Consider the following 16,819-nt stretch of genomic DNA (forward strand, 5'->3'; position numbering starts at 1 on the left):
GCACTAAGCATGGCGAATATCTGTACCATTATCTGTACGGCATAATTTTTTTCCAAAAAACTTGTTTTTAACATGCATTTCGAACAATCTTATGACAACACTAAATGCTGATATGCAACTCGGAAGGAACGCAAAACTCCATATAAAAAAAACGCCCAAGAAACGGTCAAGGAAAGGGTCATGAAAAGATTTTCCTTACGTGTTACGCAACTGAAAAGTAACAGAAACTGAAGGTGGTGTATGATGTTTCTTCGCGCGATGTTTGTTTGTAAAATGTTTTGATTAAAAAAATTAAATATTCAGAATTTGTTTATTTTACTGCAACTGAAAGTTATAAATGTATCAATAATTTTATAATTGATATAATAATATTGAAAATTGCGAATTGCCTTATGATTCCGAATCTCAAAACGCAGAATCTTGAAATTATAAGGACGGATTTTGTATTTTGCTTGAAAAGAAGTAAACCAAACAGAAAATCCATAAACACACAGATTCAAAAATACAAATATTAAAATTACCATTTCTGGATTTTTTTAAAGGTCCAATGAATCAAGTTTTCAGTTTTTGCTTTTTGGGTGTTTTTTAATACCCCTGGAAAACTGATAATTTGGTTGATTGGACCTTTTCAAAAAAACTCCAGATTTTAAAATTGAGAAATAAAAAAATCTTAGATTTAAAAAATATAAAAAGTTAAAGTGTATGTATTAAAAAAAAACAAATTAATAGCTTTAAAATTTTAATAATTCAAAATTATTCAAATTAAAAAAAATTAATTTAATAATTCAAAAATTCAAAATCCTTCAAATTCAAGATTATAATCCAAAAATATGAAATTCTGAAATAAAAATCTAAAATTTAAAAGATTACCCAGATTTAAAATTAAAAAAAAATCGAAGAATTTAGAAATTTAAGAATTTAAGAATTGAAGAACTGAAGGATTGAAGAATTTAAGAATTTAAGAATTTAAGAATTTAAGAATTTAAGAATTTAAGAATTTAAGAATTTAAGAATTTAAGAATTTAAGAATTTAAGAATTTAAGAATTTAAGAATTTAAGAATTTAAGAATTTAAGAATTTAAGAATTTAAGAATTTAAGAATTTAAGAATTTAAGAATTTAAGAATTTAAGAATTTAAGAATTTAAGAATTTAAGAATTTAAGAATTTAAGAATTTAAGAATTTAAGAATTTAAGAATTTAAGAATTTAAGAATTTAAGAATTTAAGAATTTAAGAATTTAAGAATTTAAGAATTTAAGAATTTAAGAATTTAAGAATTTAAGAATTTAAGAATTTAAGAATTTAAGAATTTAAGAATTTAAGAATTTAAGAATTTAAGAATTTTTTAAGGACGAATTAGGACAGATGTGTAAGTCCTGTTACTGCACAATATTTAGAAATAAGTTTCGAATAGAACAGGCACAAAACAACAAAACATTGTTTTCCAAATTTTAAGCTTTCAAGTTAGACTGCAATCCATATTCATACCATTCAGACTGTAGTCCCGATCGACCCAGTTGACGGTACAAACATAATTTATCGAAAACTTCCAATTCCTTCCTTGCCCTGATACAAAGTGTAAACTAACAGGATATCGTTACCAAATAAATTACAATTACAATTAATAAAATTTACTTTGGCCAGATTCTATTCATTACATAGTTAAATGTGAAATAATGACTTTACCTTTCAAGAAACAAATAATAATGTTTTGAAAAAAGAGGCTTGCATTTGTCAATATTTAGGCAACCACAAGGCGGTTGTAAATATTTTTCAAATTTAGTGCATGTGCAGTATTGAATGCTAGCAAAATAATATTTATTATCAAACATTTTTTTATTTTTTTTGACAAAACTTGCCTAAAATGCAATAATCAAGTTTTCAGATTTAAAAACAATCATGTTTTTTCATATGTTTTAAAAATATTTTCAAATTAATAAAAAGAAATATAATAAACTTTATGCCTCATTATTTTCAGTTGGATTCAATACAACTTTTATAAATTTTTTGAAGTGTTTTGGATTTTATTTTACCTGTGTTCTTCTTCATTTTAAAATATTTTTTGAGAAGAATGGGAAATGCTGGAAATTATGTTATAACTTTATTAGAACGAAATGCTATGCTATGAATTATTTTTATTGGGTCCTTGTCGGTACTGAAACATGGTTAGCAATGAGTCTGCTTTTGTAAATACAGTTCTCTTAAACCTAAGAGCAACTACAGAGGATCTTGTGTGTAAATGTTAGTGAGAGGGAGCCAATTACCCGCGGCGTACTGGGGGTTAGTATTGAGAGAGATTGCTAGTTCAAAATATTCCAGCAAAACTGGATCTAAGATCGTTAAAAAATATAAGCATGATCCATTTCTAAATGTTTCAAAAGTTAAACCAGATTTAATCAATGAAAAGTTCTTAAATGTTGAGATAATTGCAATAACTTAAATATTCAATAATTTCATTTTGAATAGGAATCTGTTTTATCTGAAAATCTGTACAAATCTGTACGGTGACCCAAATATCTGTCATCTGTACGTACAGATTCTGTACTCAGATCTGAGCTGAAAATCTGTACCATGACAGATAAATCTGTACATGTGGCAACGCTGGATCGAGTCGGCTTTTGTAATTACATTGTTCTTAATGCTAAGAGTAATTACAGAGGATCTTGTGTGTAAATGTTAGTGGGAGGGGAGCCGATTACCCGCGGCCTACTCGGGGTTAGTAGGGAAGGGATTGATGTTAAAATGGGTTGAAAGTTCCTTGGAGTAAAAAGAGGTTTGAGTGCTCTCCCCATTCGGTTCGAGCAAACCTGTGGGTCGTGAAAGTCAAAGATTTGTAGTTGTGATTCTATTTTTTCATAGTTTTATTTTTTCTATTACTTTTTTATAAGAGGAATTAAAATTTGTTCAAAATGCTAATTTAAATAAATAATATAAAAGGAGGACCCCGTGGCACGGTGGTTAGCGGCTTCGGCTGCCGATCCCTCATGTGTGCTAAGGGGCCCGGGTTCGATTCCCGCCCATCTCCTCTGGGTGTTCTGTGTTTGTCCCGTTTAGTTAGTAAATTCAGTCGGAAAAGACGGTGTGATGTCTATAAAAAAAATAATATATTAAAATGAATATATAAATATAATATTAAAATGAGTAAATATATAAATAAATAATATATTAAAATGAAACGAAATTTTTTCAGATGATACTGTTCAAATGACGGTGTAACGAGAAGCGGTGCAAGTCAACCAAATCCCGCATTTTATATTCGTGAAGTTCCGCACCACCCTTGACAGTTACACCGCATTTCGCGTCACGCGAGGAAAAAAATCAATAACATTGCGCTGTCAAAACTTTTACAAAAAAAATCTCGCGATACTGCAAGCAAACACACATTCACAAAGGGAGGAGAAAATTTTAGTGAAATTCACAGATTTCAACCGGAAATTTCGTGCCGTCACCGTGAAAACCTGCTTCCGTCAGTGCTATTAGTTGTGAAGATTCGCTCAGAACAAGCAACCAGAGTTGTAAAACGTAAAAACCAGCAAAACTTTCCTTCTCTAGTCAAAATCGTCTGCGGGGGGCAACACCAGCAGCATAAAAATGAATATGAACATAAAAATGCCAGATTTCGACGTGAAAAAGTTCGTCAAAGATGCGGGCTCGACACTTTCCCGTGTGGTTCAGGTTGGTATCGAAAATCACGCTCCATTTGGTTGGAAATTCCATCTTGGTGCGATTACGGAATCCAAGGGGCAGATCGATTTATCGATTTGTTTGGATTTCAGTGACCTCCCCGTCTAGAAAGTGCCGATAGATTTCTCTCGTTCGGGGGTTGGTTCGATTTGATTAAGCAGTTTTGTTTTCCTCTTTCCCAGCTCACCGAGGAAAAGCTGGGCACGTCGGAGAAAACCGAAATGGACGCACACTTTGAGCACCTGACCGAACGATCCGATTGCACCCGAACGTGGACGGAGAAGATTGTCCGAGACACCGAAGCGGCCCTCATCCCGAACCCTGCCAATCGGGTGGAGGATTACATTTTCGAAAAAATCGAAAAGCAAAAGTCGAAACGGCTCAGCAATCTGGAATATCTGGGGCTGGACATGATCGAGGGTGGAGGTGAGTTTGGCCAGGACGGTCCCTATGGCAGTGCACTCATCAAGGTGGGACAGGCTGAGCAGAAGCTGGGCTCAAACGAGCGCGACTTTATCGGATCGGCCGGGATGTGTTTTATTCAGCCGCTGAAGAAGTTCCTCGAGGGTGAGATGAAGACCATCACGAAGGAGAAGGGCATTTTGGAGAGCAAACGGTAAGGAACATATTGCTTCAAGTTTCGCCAAATATCATCTAAAATCGTTTCTCACGTTTTAGATTGGATCTGGATGCATGCAAGAATCGGGTACGAAAGGCTAGGAGCATGCTGGGACAGCAAACGGTGAGAGATTCATTTGCACTAACCTGGGGGGTTCGGGGTTAACTCGGAAACGCTTGCTTCCAATAATAACACAGTACTAACAATCTGTTACGACTTGTTGCAGAAATAGTCAATAACTCTAACTTCATAACCTAACTGAAAGAGCTTTTTATCTGCCTTGCAATAATTGAAAACAATTTTGAAAAGTTATCCCTATTTTGCTCCTACTGAGTGGGGCAATGGTTTCTTCTCCCGCCGATCCCCGATCCTCGACGATCCTTCTAGTGCTTGCTTCCTCGGAAGTGGATCTGTCATTCTCAAAAGGGTCATTCAGGGTTGTTACGGACGTCGTGGACTTCGATTTCTATGAAGAAAATTGAATTTTCTTCCGAAAAAGTTGTTAGTATTTTCTAAGTAGTTTTTAATAGTTTCTCATTTCGAAATAATCTTCAAGAAGAGATTTTTTTTAAATGTATTGTTGTTCTAAAAAAAAAATTACTTAACTCAACTCATTTTTTTTAATATCTGCTTACCAGCTATGAATATTTAATTTCTTTTGTGTTATGAGAATTTTTTTTAACATTATTTATTGTTTATTTTATACTGGATACATTCAATTTTTAATCTTGTGACTACTGTACATAAATCCCAAATATGAAGCTGGTTCTCCACTTTTGATAGGTTTTTATAGCTTTTTTTCTTTTCTTTTTTTATTCAGGTTTAAATTTTTTTTAAAGAACATATGTTGCTAAATTCAAAATCAAAAAGATCTGCAATTAAGAAGATAAAAAATAGAATTCAAAATTCAAGAATTTAAAAGTTTAAAAAAATATATATTGCAAACAATAAAGAGAGCAGAAAATTAATTTCTTAAATTCTTAAATTCTTAAATTTTTAAATTTTTAAATTCATAAATTCTTAAATTCTTATATTCTTGAATTCTTAAATTCTTAAATTCTTAAATTCTTAAATTCTTAAATTCTTAAATTCTTAAATTCTTAAATTCTTAAATTCTTAAATTCTTAAATTCTTAAATTCTTAAATTCTTAAATTCTTAAATTCTTAAATTCTTAAATTCTTAAATTCTTAAATTCTTAAATTCTTAAATTCTTAAATTCTTAAATTCTTAAATTCTTAAATTCTTAAATTCTTAAATTCTTAAATTCTTAAATTCTTAAATTCTTAAATTCTTAAATTCTTAAATTCTTAAATTCTTAAATTCTTAAATTCTTAAATTCTTAAATTTTTAAATTCATAAATTCTAAAATTCTTATATTCTTGAATTCTTAAATTCTTAAATTCTTAAATTCTTATATTCTTAAATTCTTAAATTCTTAAATTCTTAAATTCTTAAATTCTTAAATTCTTAAATTCTTAAATTCTTAAATTCTTAAATTCTTAAATTCTTAAATTCTTAAATTCTTAAATTCTTAAATTCTTAAATTCTTAAATTCTTAAATTCTTAAATTCTTAAATTCTTAAATTCTTAAATTCTTAAATTCTTAAATTCTTAAATTCTTAAATTCTTAAATTCTTAAATTCTTAAATTCTTAAATTCTTAAATTCTTAAATTCTTAAATTCTTAAATTCTTAAATTCTTAAATTCTTAAATTCTTAAATTCTTAAATTCTTAAATTCTTAAATTCTTAAATTCTTAAATTCTTAAATTCTTAAATTCTTAAATTCTTAAATTCTTAAATTCTTAAATTCTTAAATTCTTAAATTCTTAAATTCTTAAATTCTTAAATTCTTAAATTCTTAAATTCTTAAATTCTTAAATTCTTAAATTCTTAAATTCTTAAATTCTTAAATTCTTAAATTCTTAAATTCTTAAATTCTTAAATTCTTAAATTCTTAAATTCTTAAATTCTTAAATTCTTAAATTCTTAAATTCTTAAATTCTTAAATTCTTAAATTCTTAAATTCTTAAATTCTTAAATTCTTAAATTCTTAAATTCTTAAATTCTTAAATTCTTAAATTCTTAAATTCTTAAATTCTTAAATTCTTAAATTCTTAAATTCTTAAATTCTTAAATTCTTAAATTCTTAAATTCTTAAATTCTTAAATTCTTAAATTCTTAAATTCTTAAATTCTTAAATTCTTAAATTCTTAAATTCTTAAATTCTTAAATTCTTAAATTCTTAAATTCTTAAATTCTTAAATTCTTAAATTCTTAAATTCTTAAATTCTTAAATTCTTAAATTCTTAAATTCTTAAATTCTTAAATTCTTAAATTCTTAAATTCTTAAATTCTTAAATTCTTAAATTCTTAAATTCTTAAATTCTCAAATTCTTAAATTCTTAAATTCTTAAATTCTTAAATTCTTAAATTCTTAAATTCTTAAATTCTTAAATTCTTAAATTCTTAAATTCTTAAATTCTTAAATTCTTAAATTCTTAAATTCTTAAATTCTTAAATTCTTATATTCTTAAATTCTTAAATTCTTAAATTCTTAAATTCTTAAATTCTTAAATTCTTAAATTCTTAAATTCTTAAATTCTTAAATTCTTAAATTCTTAAATTCTTAAATTCTTAAATTCTTAAATTCTTAAATTCTTAAATTCTTAAATTCTTAAATTCTTAAATTCTTAAATTCTTAAATTCTTAAATTCTTAAATTCTTAAATTCTTAAATTCTTATATTCTTATATTCTTGAATTCTTAAATTCTTATATTCTTGAATTCTTAAATTCTTATATTCTTGAATTCTTAAATTCTTAAATTCTTAAATTCTTAAATTCTTAAATTCTTAAATTCTTAAATTCTTAAATTCTTAAATTCTTAAATTCTTAAATTCTTAAATTCTTAAATTCTTAAATTCTTAAATTCTTAAATTCTTAAATTCTTAAATTCTTAAATTCTTAAATTCTTAAATTCTTAAATTCTTAAATTCTTAAATTCTTAAATTCTTAAATTCTTAAATTCTTAAATTCTTAAATCCTTCAATTTTGGACCATTGAAGAAGAACTGCTGAATTCTTAATTTCTGTACCTTTTACAAAATGAAAAACTGCAGAATTCTAAAATTATTAAAAGTCACAATTATTGTCACCATCTTAGTTTTCAGAAAATCCGAATTTGTGAAATTTTGGAGTCATATTTTAGGTTAGAGAAATTTTGAAAAGAAAATAATACAAATTTCGTGCTTCGATTTTATGGTTTAATGATTTTTTGTTGTTTTGCCTTTCTTATTTTATGGTTGGACATCATTTTCATCTTCGCAAATATGACAATTCAGCATGAATTTTAATAGGAAAATTCGCTAAAAATTCACACTTCATCGATTTTCGACGCTCTATCGATTCACCTTTACATTTTAATTTAAATTTCTTTTATTTTTTATATCTCTATTACTATATTGAGATAATTTATATTTTTGATTCCTTTTTTTGCCAATATTATTTTATAGTCTTTCTCTTTGGTTTGGTTTCATCGCAGCAAAAAAAAATGTCCATATAATTTTCGGCGTTTTAAGATTTTACGTCCTGATATTCAGCCTCATAAACATAAAACGAGTTTAATTTTTGTTCCAAATATATATTTTTTTAAATCATTTTGAAACTCTCTTGTAAGTTTGTCGCGAAATTATTTTTTCTAAATATGGCGCGGATTTCGCGCGGATTTGGTTTTGGAACAGCGCGGATTTTTTCCGACTTCTCCGTAACAACCATGCCGGTTTTTACTTTTTAGGATTTTTCTGAATTTGAAAAATTCCGTGTTGACGGTGTCTAATCCTGGAGACTATGCCTGACTTTTTATAGGATTACTCGGAAACGTTTACCTAATATTGTCAAAAATCAAGCAAAATCCGGGGGTTATCATGATTCTTAATTTACAAGGGAAAGGTTTTTTTTATCATGGAATTATAGTTTCATACATTTTCATGTGATGTAATATGCTTATTACTAACTATTTATTATCCCGTTCCATTTGCTACCATCAGTTATTAGAACAGGTATTTACAGATTTAAAAAATGTTTCCCAACACGAGTTTCCAGTTTTCTCTTTCAAAGTTCCTTTCAAACGGTCCTTCTGTTCTGTAAGCTTATGATTTCCGGTTATGTGCTACAACGTTTTGCTTTTACTAACTAGGTTGTTCCAGCAATTTTGTTAAAGCTATCAAAACTATATATCTCAGTATTGTGGTGTTTGTTACTTGTTGACCAAGAATGACCAAACCGTCCCGGACTAGACGCATTTGACGTGGAGAATACAGCAAGCGTACCATTTTCTAATGACTGACCTGTAACGTCTTACTAAATCTGTTCCCGTTGTTCCCTTTTTCCAAACCAACAAAAAAAAACTATTAAAACAAAATAACAATTAACAAAAAACTCACAAACCCGACAACAGAAGGACGGAATTTCGCCCGAGGCTGCTCTCGAACAGGTACAGTTGGTCACACTTCGTACTCAACTAAAAAAAACGCTTCTTTTGTGTTCCGTAGAGACTTCATAGACGATGTGCCGTAGCTCGGCCTTTTCATCGGATGTTTTTTTTTCTCATTTTCGATTTGTAGATGTTTTATTTTTCGTAATTGTTAGAATGCACGAAATTAATTATAGAGGATGAAATTTGCTATTTTATTCAGTTACTGATTTCCCCTTCTCAACTATTCCTAGGCGGAACGTGACCTGCGAGTGGCCCAGTCGGAATTTGACCGCCAAGCGGAAATAACGAAGCTCTTACTGGAGGGAATCAGCACAACCCAGGCCACTCATCTGCGCCACCTGCATGCCTTCGTCGAGTCCCAGGTTCGCTACTACGGCCAATGCAACAAGATCATGAACGACCTGCAGCGCGAACTTGCCAGGTAGGCGCCCCCAAAAGAACTCCCTGCAGCTTCCACCCTCCCCCCGTTTCTGTTCTGTCCCCTCCCCCCTCAAAACACTTTGTGCCTTGTGACGAGTTCCAAACTTACACGAAAACCTTTCTTTCTCTCCATGTACATGTCTAATTCTCTCTTGCGCGTCACACGATCCCTCACACACACACACAAATGGCCCCCTCTTTCCATCCATCCAGCTCCCGTCCGACGGCACCTCGGCTGCGCGTCAACAGCGAGGACGTCGACCTTACCCGGGGTCCTCCCTACCTTAGTTCCTCGCAGGAGGAAAACGGCAGCGGCCAGCAGACGATAACGTTGCATCCGGCGGCGCACGGCGCCCCACGGGTGGCCCGCAAGCCCAAGATGCCCCCGGCGGCGTATCCCGTCGTGGCCGGGGACACCGTTATCGCCGAGCTGGTGGCCAACAGTGACCCGAATGATATTTCGGTGCTTTAAGTGCGAAATGGCTTATTCGAAATCAAAATTTACTGACGAGCTTTCCTCTTTAAATTTATTCTAATACAAAATTACCCCAATCTAACTATCATATCCCGTACAAATAGCCTCGGCATCTCGTCCATTTTTTACAAACTAAAACATCGTAAAGCAAATTAAATATTGAGGTTCGTTAACTTCCGGACTGTGTCTCCTTCTGTGAATATTGTACCTTGTCCACCGAGCGTGTCTGTAATTCTTCCTCCGTTTAAACCAAATTTAAATGTCTAGAAGTTGAGTGTTAAGTAGTCTAGATGTAGTCTTTCTTCAATGCTTCTTAAAAACATTACTAACTTTAATCTGGCAGCTAAACAAAAATGGTTTAAAGGTATACATTAGCTAGTAAACGTTTTGAAATGTCATGTAATCGGGCAAAAGTTGTTCCGTCCACTGATTAAGCTCCTAGGAAATGAGTATACATATTGTTCGTTCATGTGCAGATGTTTCAGTTTTTTTACCTGCAGAGGACGCAATAGTTTTACGATTCTTACATTGAAAAAAACCAACATAGCAAAATCAAATTAATGCTTTTCCACGTGAGCTACTCCAAAATTTTTGTCCACAAGGGGAGGGGGGGGGGCGTAATAGATTCCCAAAAAAGTGTCCACGTGGTTTATGGATGGTCCCTTAGAGGAAAACTTAAAGCTAGATCACAGAATGATTTCATCTTTTGACGTCGAAGAACAGCGCTGCAAGAGGCAGCTTATCCATTGTACACGAATTTAATCATGAGCTCTCCTAGAGCCATGAACTGTTCTGCCTTGTTACGGCAGGCACGAAAACGGGTTAACATTTCCCCCGCGAGAGCGAAAAACTCTGGCAGGGTAAATAGGTCATCTCCGGACACCGCTGCTTGTTCCGGAACCGTACTACCGCTCGCCGCGGTCACGCTTGCGTAAGAACCTCACCAGCCGGGAGGAAACGCTGGAATATTCCGGTCAGCCGCGCCTTGTCCAGCTGCAGGAACGGTTGATCTTGATCTCGGAGGTGGCCGGGTCGCTGGAAGCTTTTTTTCTTTTTAGCCTGCTTCTCGAGGTAGGCCTTTCTCACGGCACAGCCACGGAAGTTTGCTGTATGATTGCCATCGCAGTTCACGCACTTGACACGAGACCGTTGCTGCTGAGCGTCGCTTTCTCTCAGCCTTGCTTTCTGGGGAAGGTTGCACTTCTCCGTGAAATGCATTTCACCGCACTTAACGCAGCGCGGTTGGAGGTTGCAGTTTCTTGAGCCGTGGCCGAATTTTTGGCAACGGTGGCATTGGGCTGCGTCCGTCGAGTTCTTAGAAAAGTACCTCCAAGTCACCCAGAAGCCATCCAACGTTTTTATCCGCCGGAGGTCCTGAAGCTTGACAGTACCACGGTCGAAGTAAAGTAGGTGCAGCACGTGGGTACCCGTCACCGTGGTCGTTCTTGAGAGCACCTTGATGTCTCGGGGGTGAACTTTAGCGTCCGCAAGGTGTTCAGCCAATTGGTCCACTGGCCGATCCATATAGCCTTGCAGAACTATTTTTGTCGGAACTGTTTCAGCCGGGTCAAATGTGAAGAATTTCACGTTGTGTGTTTTGAGGACCATCAACACTTTATCGAAATTTGCTCTGAGCAACGTGATCACTTGCACATTCTTCTTACCGATCTTCAAACAGTAGGTTTGAATAAATAGCTCATCCACACGATCAGCTAACGTGTCGACGACATATATCGGCGGAGGTCTTCTTTCCTTCGCCGAAGTTTTGCTGTTGGTTTCTTTCTTCGAATTTAAAAGCTTATAAATTGTTATTGATTTTTTTGATTTTTTCCTGTTTTTTCCATTCAAAAAAAATCTTTTTTTAATTTTTTAAATTTTAGAATTTTAGAGTTTTAGAATATAAGAATTTTAGAATTTTAGAATTTTAGACTTTTAGAATTTTAGAATTTTAGAATTTAAGAATTTAAGAATTTTAGAATTTTAGAATTTTAGAATTTTAGAATTTTAGAATTTTAGAATTTTTGAATTTTTGAATTTTTGAATTCTTGAATTTTTGAATATTTGAATCATACACAAGAGCAGACATACAAAAATCTCCAAAACACGCATTCAAAACTTTGCCCCCGGCTTGCCGGTACTTGTCGGGTATCAGAAAATGAGTACCCGACAGGTACCGACACACATTTTTCTTCTACAGATGAACTTGAGATCAAATTTGATACCTGCTTTGCTACGCGCGGTGGGAGACTCGGGGGCAAACTCGAGAGCAAATTTGGTGGGAATCACATCGGGTAGCAAATGGTTTACCTTTCGACATTTTCGAAAAATGAAATTCTTTGAAATTTTCAATAGGATTAAAAAGTTTAATAAACTTTTAGCATTTCTAGGCATTAATCAACACATAATTATAGATTTTGAAAGTAAACGAGAGCAAAAAATGATAAAAACCCATATTTGCCCCCCCCCCCCGCGGTGGGCTTGTTTCGGTGGCAAATTTGCTACCCTAGCGGTGGGGATGACGGAGTTTTTTCAAGGTGGCAAATTTGATCCCGGTATTCATGAGCCGGGTGCAAATTTGATTTGCACCCCAGCGCTGGAGATGCCCTAACTCAACCCGGTTTCAAAAATACCCAAAAAGCAAAAACTGGAAATTTGGTTTATTGGACCTTTAAAAAAACTCCAGATATGTTGCTCACCATGAATTCACATGAATTTCTAATCGATTTGTCCCATTCGTCTTTTCCCTCGATTTTGAAGCGGAAATCAAGTTAAAACTAAATGTTTTGAATTCGAAAGTCGAGTCACAGACAAACAGACGTAATCTCTTTTTAATTCCATTAATCAGGAATATAACGGCTGATTTGAATTTAAATTAAGTTTTCGGATCAACCACCAGGCATGGGATGGCGCTGCAGTCAACTCGCAGCCACTTTCAGCTAGTGCGCCCAAATATTTATGGTTCTGTTTTGCCAGTCCGGCGTCGATTTGCTCTTTTCACAAAAAAATTGTCTTCAATAGTTCAGGAACATTTAAAAGTTGCAAGAAAATACAATAGGGTCCTAAAGCCCTATATTAATTTTTATGTACAACGGTAAAAAACACGATTAAAAACCATTTCTGATCCTTGTTCTGATCACTTTTTTTCATTTGCAATGCAAAAATGAAATCTGTATGTTGAGAACGAATTTTCAAACCGATTGAGTTGTAGATATTGCTTATGATACTTCAAAAAAGTTCACACACAAAAAACTAGAGAACCTGGAGCTTATTAATAAGCTCCAGGTGCTCTAAAAAACTAATAACCATTGTAAACTTTTTCGGAGAACAAAAATAGCTAAAAATTACATCCTAAACAAAATAAAAATTTAAATTTTCGAAAAACTTGCATTCAATCGAAAAGTACTTTACACAGATTTGAATATCGTGCACAGTAATATTTTTTTCAAAGAGATCAGAAAGTTTGCTATGAATTTGCTGCAAAAACATTGATGACTTCTTCTTAAAAAGAAACCAACAGAAAAAAGTTTTCAGTTTTTGAAAAGATTACTTTTCGGCAAATCGACAATACTGCAAAATGATTTTTTAATAACGCGTTACGTTTTGTATTTCGTCGCTTTCTCAAACACGACACAATATTTTTGCAGTCTTTCTGAGGCAATTTGTTTGTTTTGTTCCCATCTACAATAAGCTTCAAAAACATTGCCAAAATATGCAGGCCAAGGATTGATACCTAAGAGCATGCAATGGCACTGACCTTGTTGCGTGCTCTTCGGTTGACGTCCACGTAAGGAACATCCTGGAAGGAGCGTAACTAACTACATCCGTAGTTCTGTTAGATCATCCGAATTATCTTGATCAGAACAGTATAGCTCTGGTTCCTTGCGAGTGTCCTATTTTCTTACCTCCACGTTGGCTTGGTTTTCATGATGACCTAGCTGGTGGCCTGTGGAAACGGATCGTAAACCTTTGACCACCACGGGTCAGAGTCGAGACGGCTAAAAGAAAGGGGCGCGACAATGTGGGAAAGGGAAGTAATTTGTGATTGTAGACGGTATTGTTTTGATTCGCAGTATGTTGAGTCAACTGCTGTGGATGTACCTGAAACATCGCACAACGGGGTTTCTCTTCTCTTCATTCTCAGCTACCACCTATCTCCTATTTTTATTTTGCTCTTCTGATTCCCAATTCTTTACTGATTCTTCTATTTAATATCCAACATTTGATTTTAATTTTACTAACTTTTGATTCTTTTATCTCTCAAAGCTTTTCCACTCTTTTCTATCAATTGATACTGCTGTAACAAACTTTGTTTTGTTTTTTTTCCTTAAAAATATACTTTTCCTTAATGTACTAGTAATATCAAGTCTATTTATCATTCGCCTAATCATTTTTGATTTTATTGCGAATTTATTTATTTGAATAATTCTTTATCTGTCCTATAAATTATCATTACTATAATCTAAGCTTGTTTTGTATCTCTATTTATTAACTATTGTCTAATTTTACATCTAATACATCTAGCTTCTCATTTTTATTCTTCAAAATACGCTTATCATTCTCTTACTATTGATACTTGATTTTTATAAAATAAATTCTCTTTTACTGTCTATTGTTTTCAATCTTCACCCTTTTTTTTCAAACAAGTGAGGTTTGAGCCCTTACTCAATTTATGGAATGGTTAAAGGATTAACACAAATATTACTATTGTATTTTTGGTAAACTTTTATAACATGCTTAGGACCAAAAATTGTAACAAAACACCGCGACAGAAGAAATAGCAACAGATAAACAGACTCAACAATAGGGAAGATTTCAGGAGAAAACAATACACAGTAAATAAAAATAAGTTTTTGAATTCAAACTAAAAATAAAACAGTTTTTGCTTTAATGAAAGTTGATAGGCACACTATAAATGGTTAGGCGCTTATACTTACATCAAACCCTACGTAATGTACCACCCCCGGCCGAGTTAAAATGCGTAACCGGAAAAGAAGTTGTGCATGCCTGGCACGAACACTCAAAGCGTGTTCTAGCGTGTTGCTCGTACTGACTCAGAGCAAGGGTGAGATGTAGGTGTAAGGGCAGTGCGTGTTCGTCGGGAACCTAGTGCATAAGATCGGTCAAGGCCCGTTCTTACACTGAAAATTGCGAAATGGCGAATTGCGAATCTACAATAAGCTTCAAAAACATTGCCAAAATATGATGTCGTTTTAAAGTAATCGAAAAAAAACACAAAGCGTAGCGCCGGCACACAATGCGAGGTTTAACAATTAGATCAAAAACAAAAATGCTTGATTAGACTCGAAACTGGGCTTTCACGAAAAATTGTGAAAAGATTCAAAAATCTTGACTTTGCATTAACATTTGAAAAGAACTTTTCAATTCCGTTTCGACGGTGGCATGAGTGGTTTTGTCTGAATTTTTTTTTAATTGATTCCTCGTGAAATTTTACGTAACATACAAAAACTTGGAGGATTTCGAGATTTTACTTTTTTTCTGTAAAAAAGAATGTACAGTAAAAAAATGCTGCAATTTGGCGAAACGACATAATACACCTTTTTAAACTTTGTTTAAATTATTAAAATATATATATTCAACTTCTTTATAGGTAGATTACTATATGGTCCCAGAATGAACTCAATTGTGATTGTTATACATTCATCAAGCGTAGAAATATACAACGACTAGAATTAAGCGAGATTTAACTGTTATGTGATTAGTCATACCTTAACTGTTATTTTGTAATTTTAGCCTAAACTAACTTTTAAATATAGCTCATTATCGTTGATGTTCAAAGTTCATTTCGCACAAAAGTTTACCGTTCTCCTTTAAAAAGTGCGCCGCACTGCTGCCGTCTTCCAAATGCTCCAAAACACACACCCCTTTGACACATTAAGCTCCTCCTTCCTTCGCTCACAAAACTAAGCTCCTCCCCCTGAACACACCCACACACTCACACTCACATTCCAACGCCCACCGTCCCCCCGAAAGTATATCATCCGCACCCCGTTTTTCCAGCCTGGGCGGCCCGCAGCCGTACGTTCCGGTGGCCGGCTACGAGGAGGACGACGAGCTGGCCGGTCGCCTCAACAGCGTGGACCTCTCGGGCAATTCCGGCTACAAGCGGGCCCGCGTCCTCTGCTCGTACGACGCCAAGGACGGGACGGAGCTCAATTTGACGTCGAACGAGGTAGTTGGTTGCTTGGATTGGCAAGTTTATATTTGCTGGATTGACACTGTCACTTTTTTGTAGGTTATCTTCGTTTGCGAGTGTAATCCACCAAACAGTGACTACATGAACGGCAAGCAGGGTCTGCTGAAGGGGCTGGTTCCGAAGGCGTTCCTCGAGCTGTTGGATGACTAAATTGCGATTAGCGTGTAAAAGAGAGTCTGGATTTATTTAGTGATTATTCATTTAAGGAGTTTACTTAATTTGCGAAGCGAATCTGAATAACAAAAACATGAGATATTTAGGTATTATTGCGTTATTTTAGAAATTTTTATATTGTTTTTTTTTCATGAGTTTTTTGACGATGAGTGTGCAAAAGTTATTGCCAGTTTTTATTAGAGTTTTTAGAAGTGCTTAGAGGCGATTCAACCGTTGTTACGCCTGGTTGCGTGTTACATTTATAATAACGAGACAAACAAGAAAAGCATATTGTTCTTGCAACAGCTTCTAGGCCAAGCACACACACCAAAACTATCATACCCAATGATCACCGGAAACCCAGCTTTTCGGCACCGAGCAAACGGCGTTAATTATGCGAATGTGTTGAAAGTCGTCAGACAAGTCACTATTTGGTCAATTATTTTTAAAACCGCCGCCACTATCGAACGCGACAAATGAACGAAAACAAAACGTAATTGATAACAACAATAAGAGAACAATAATATTAACAAAAATTGAACAAAAATGGTAAAGACAAACATTCCTCCTCGTGAAATTGGAACCCAAAACACGAAATCCATCCCCCTTTTACCCTCACAGCTGAATAGCAAAAACGCGTGTGAAGTGAGTGTTTCATCTTCGTCGTGATAAAATCGATAGCTCTAAATCGAAAACTGTTAAGAAATATACTGCTTTTTAAACTGAACAGATACTCAAATTGCAAAATAAACTCTCTCTC

The 16,819-nt window shown here is 33.7% G+C and overlaps 1 protein-coding gene across 4 annotated transcripts; it reads left to right on the plus strand.

Annotated features, from left to right (window-relative positions):
- The first annotated feature begins 3,323 nt into the window (after positions 1-3,323).
- On the plus strand, positions 3,324-16,595 carry LOC120427766 (endophilin-B1). 4 transcript variants are annotated; one of them, XM_039592679.2, is made up of 7 exons: positions 3,339-3,675; positions 3,867-4,300; positions 4,363-4,426; positions 8,759-8,794; positions 9,028-9,218; positions 15,711-15,882; positions 15,946-16,595. In XM_039592679.2, the coding sequence occupies exons 1-7, from the start codon at positions 3,592-3,594 to the stop codon at positions 16,054-16,056; spliced, it is 1,092 nt and encodes a 363-aa protein (XP_039448613.1). In that variant the 5' UTR covers positions 3,339-3,591; the 3' UTR covers positions 16,057-16,595. The 4 variants fall into 4 exon arrangements, with proteins under 4 accessions (XP_039448616.1, XP_039448618.1, XP_039448613.1 ...); XM_039592682.2 differs by lacking the exons at positions 15,711-15,882; positions 15,946-16,595 and adding an exon at positions 9,431-9,825 and having other exon boundaries at positions 3,324-3,675; XM_039592683.2 differs by lacking the exon at positions 8,759-8,794.
- Positions 16,596-16,819: the final 224 nt, after the last annotated feature.

The sequence above is a fragment of the Culex pipiens genome, chromosome 2 (assembly GCF_016801865.2).
Source record: "Culex pipiens pallens isolate TS chromosome 2, TS_CPP_V2, whole genome shotgun sequence".
Lineage (NCBI taxonomy): Eukaryota > Metazoa > Arthropoda > Insecta > Diptera > Culicidae > Culex > Culex pipiens.

Excerpts from the sequence above, each read along its gene's own strand:
- LOC120427766 (XM_039592679.2), top strand. The coding sequence starts at position 3,592 with ATGAATATGAACATAAAAATGCCAGATTTCGACGTGAAAAAGTTCGTC. Across the intron at positions 4,301-4,362 it reads GGCATTTTGGAGAGCAAACG|ATTGGATCTGGATGCATGCA; the intron begins GTAAGGAACATA and ends CTCACGTTTTAG. Across the intron at positions 8,795-9,027 it reads CCGAGGCTGCTCTCGAACAG|GCGGAACGTGACCTGCGAGT; the intron begins GTACAGTTGGTC and ends AACTATTCCTAG.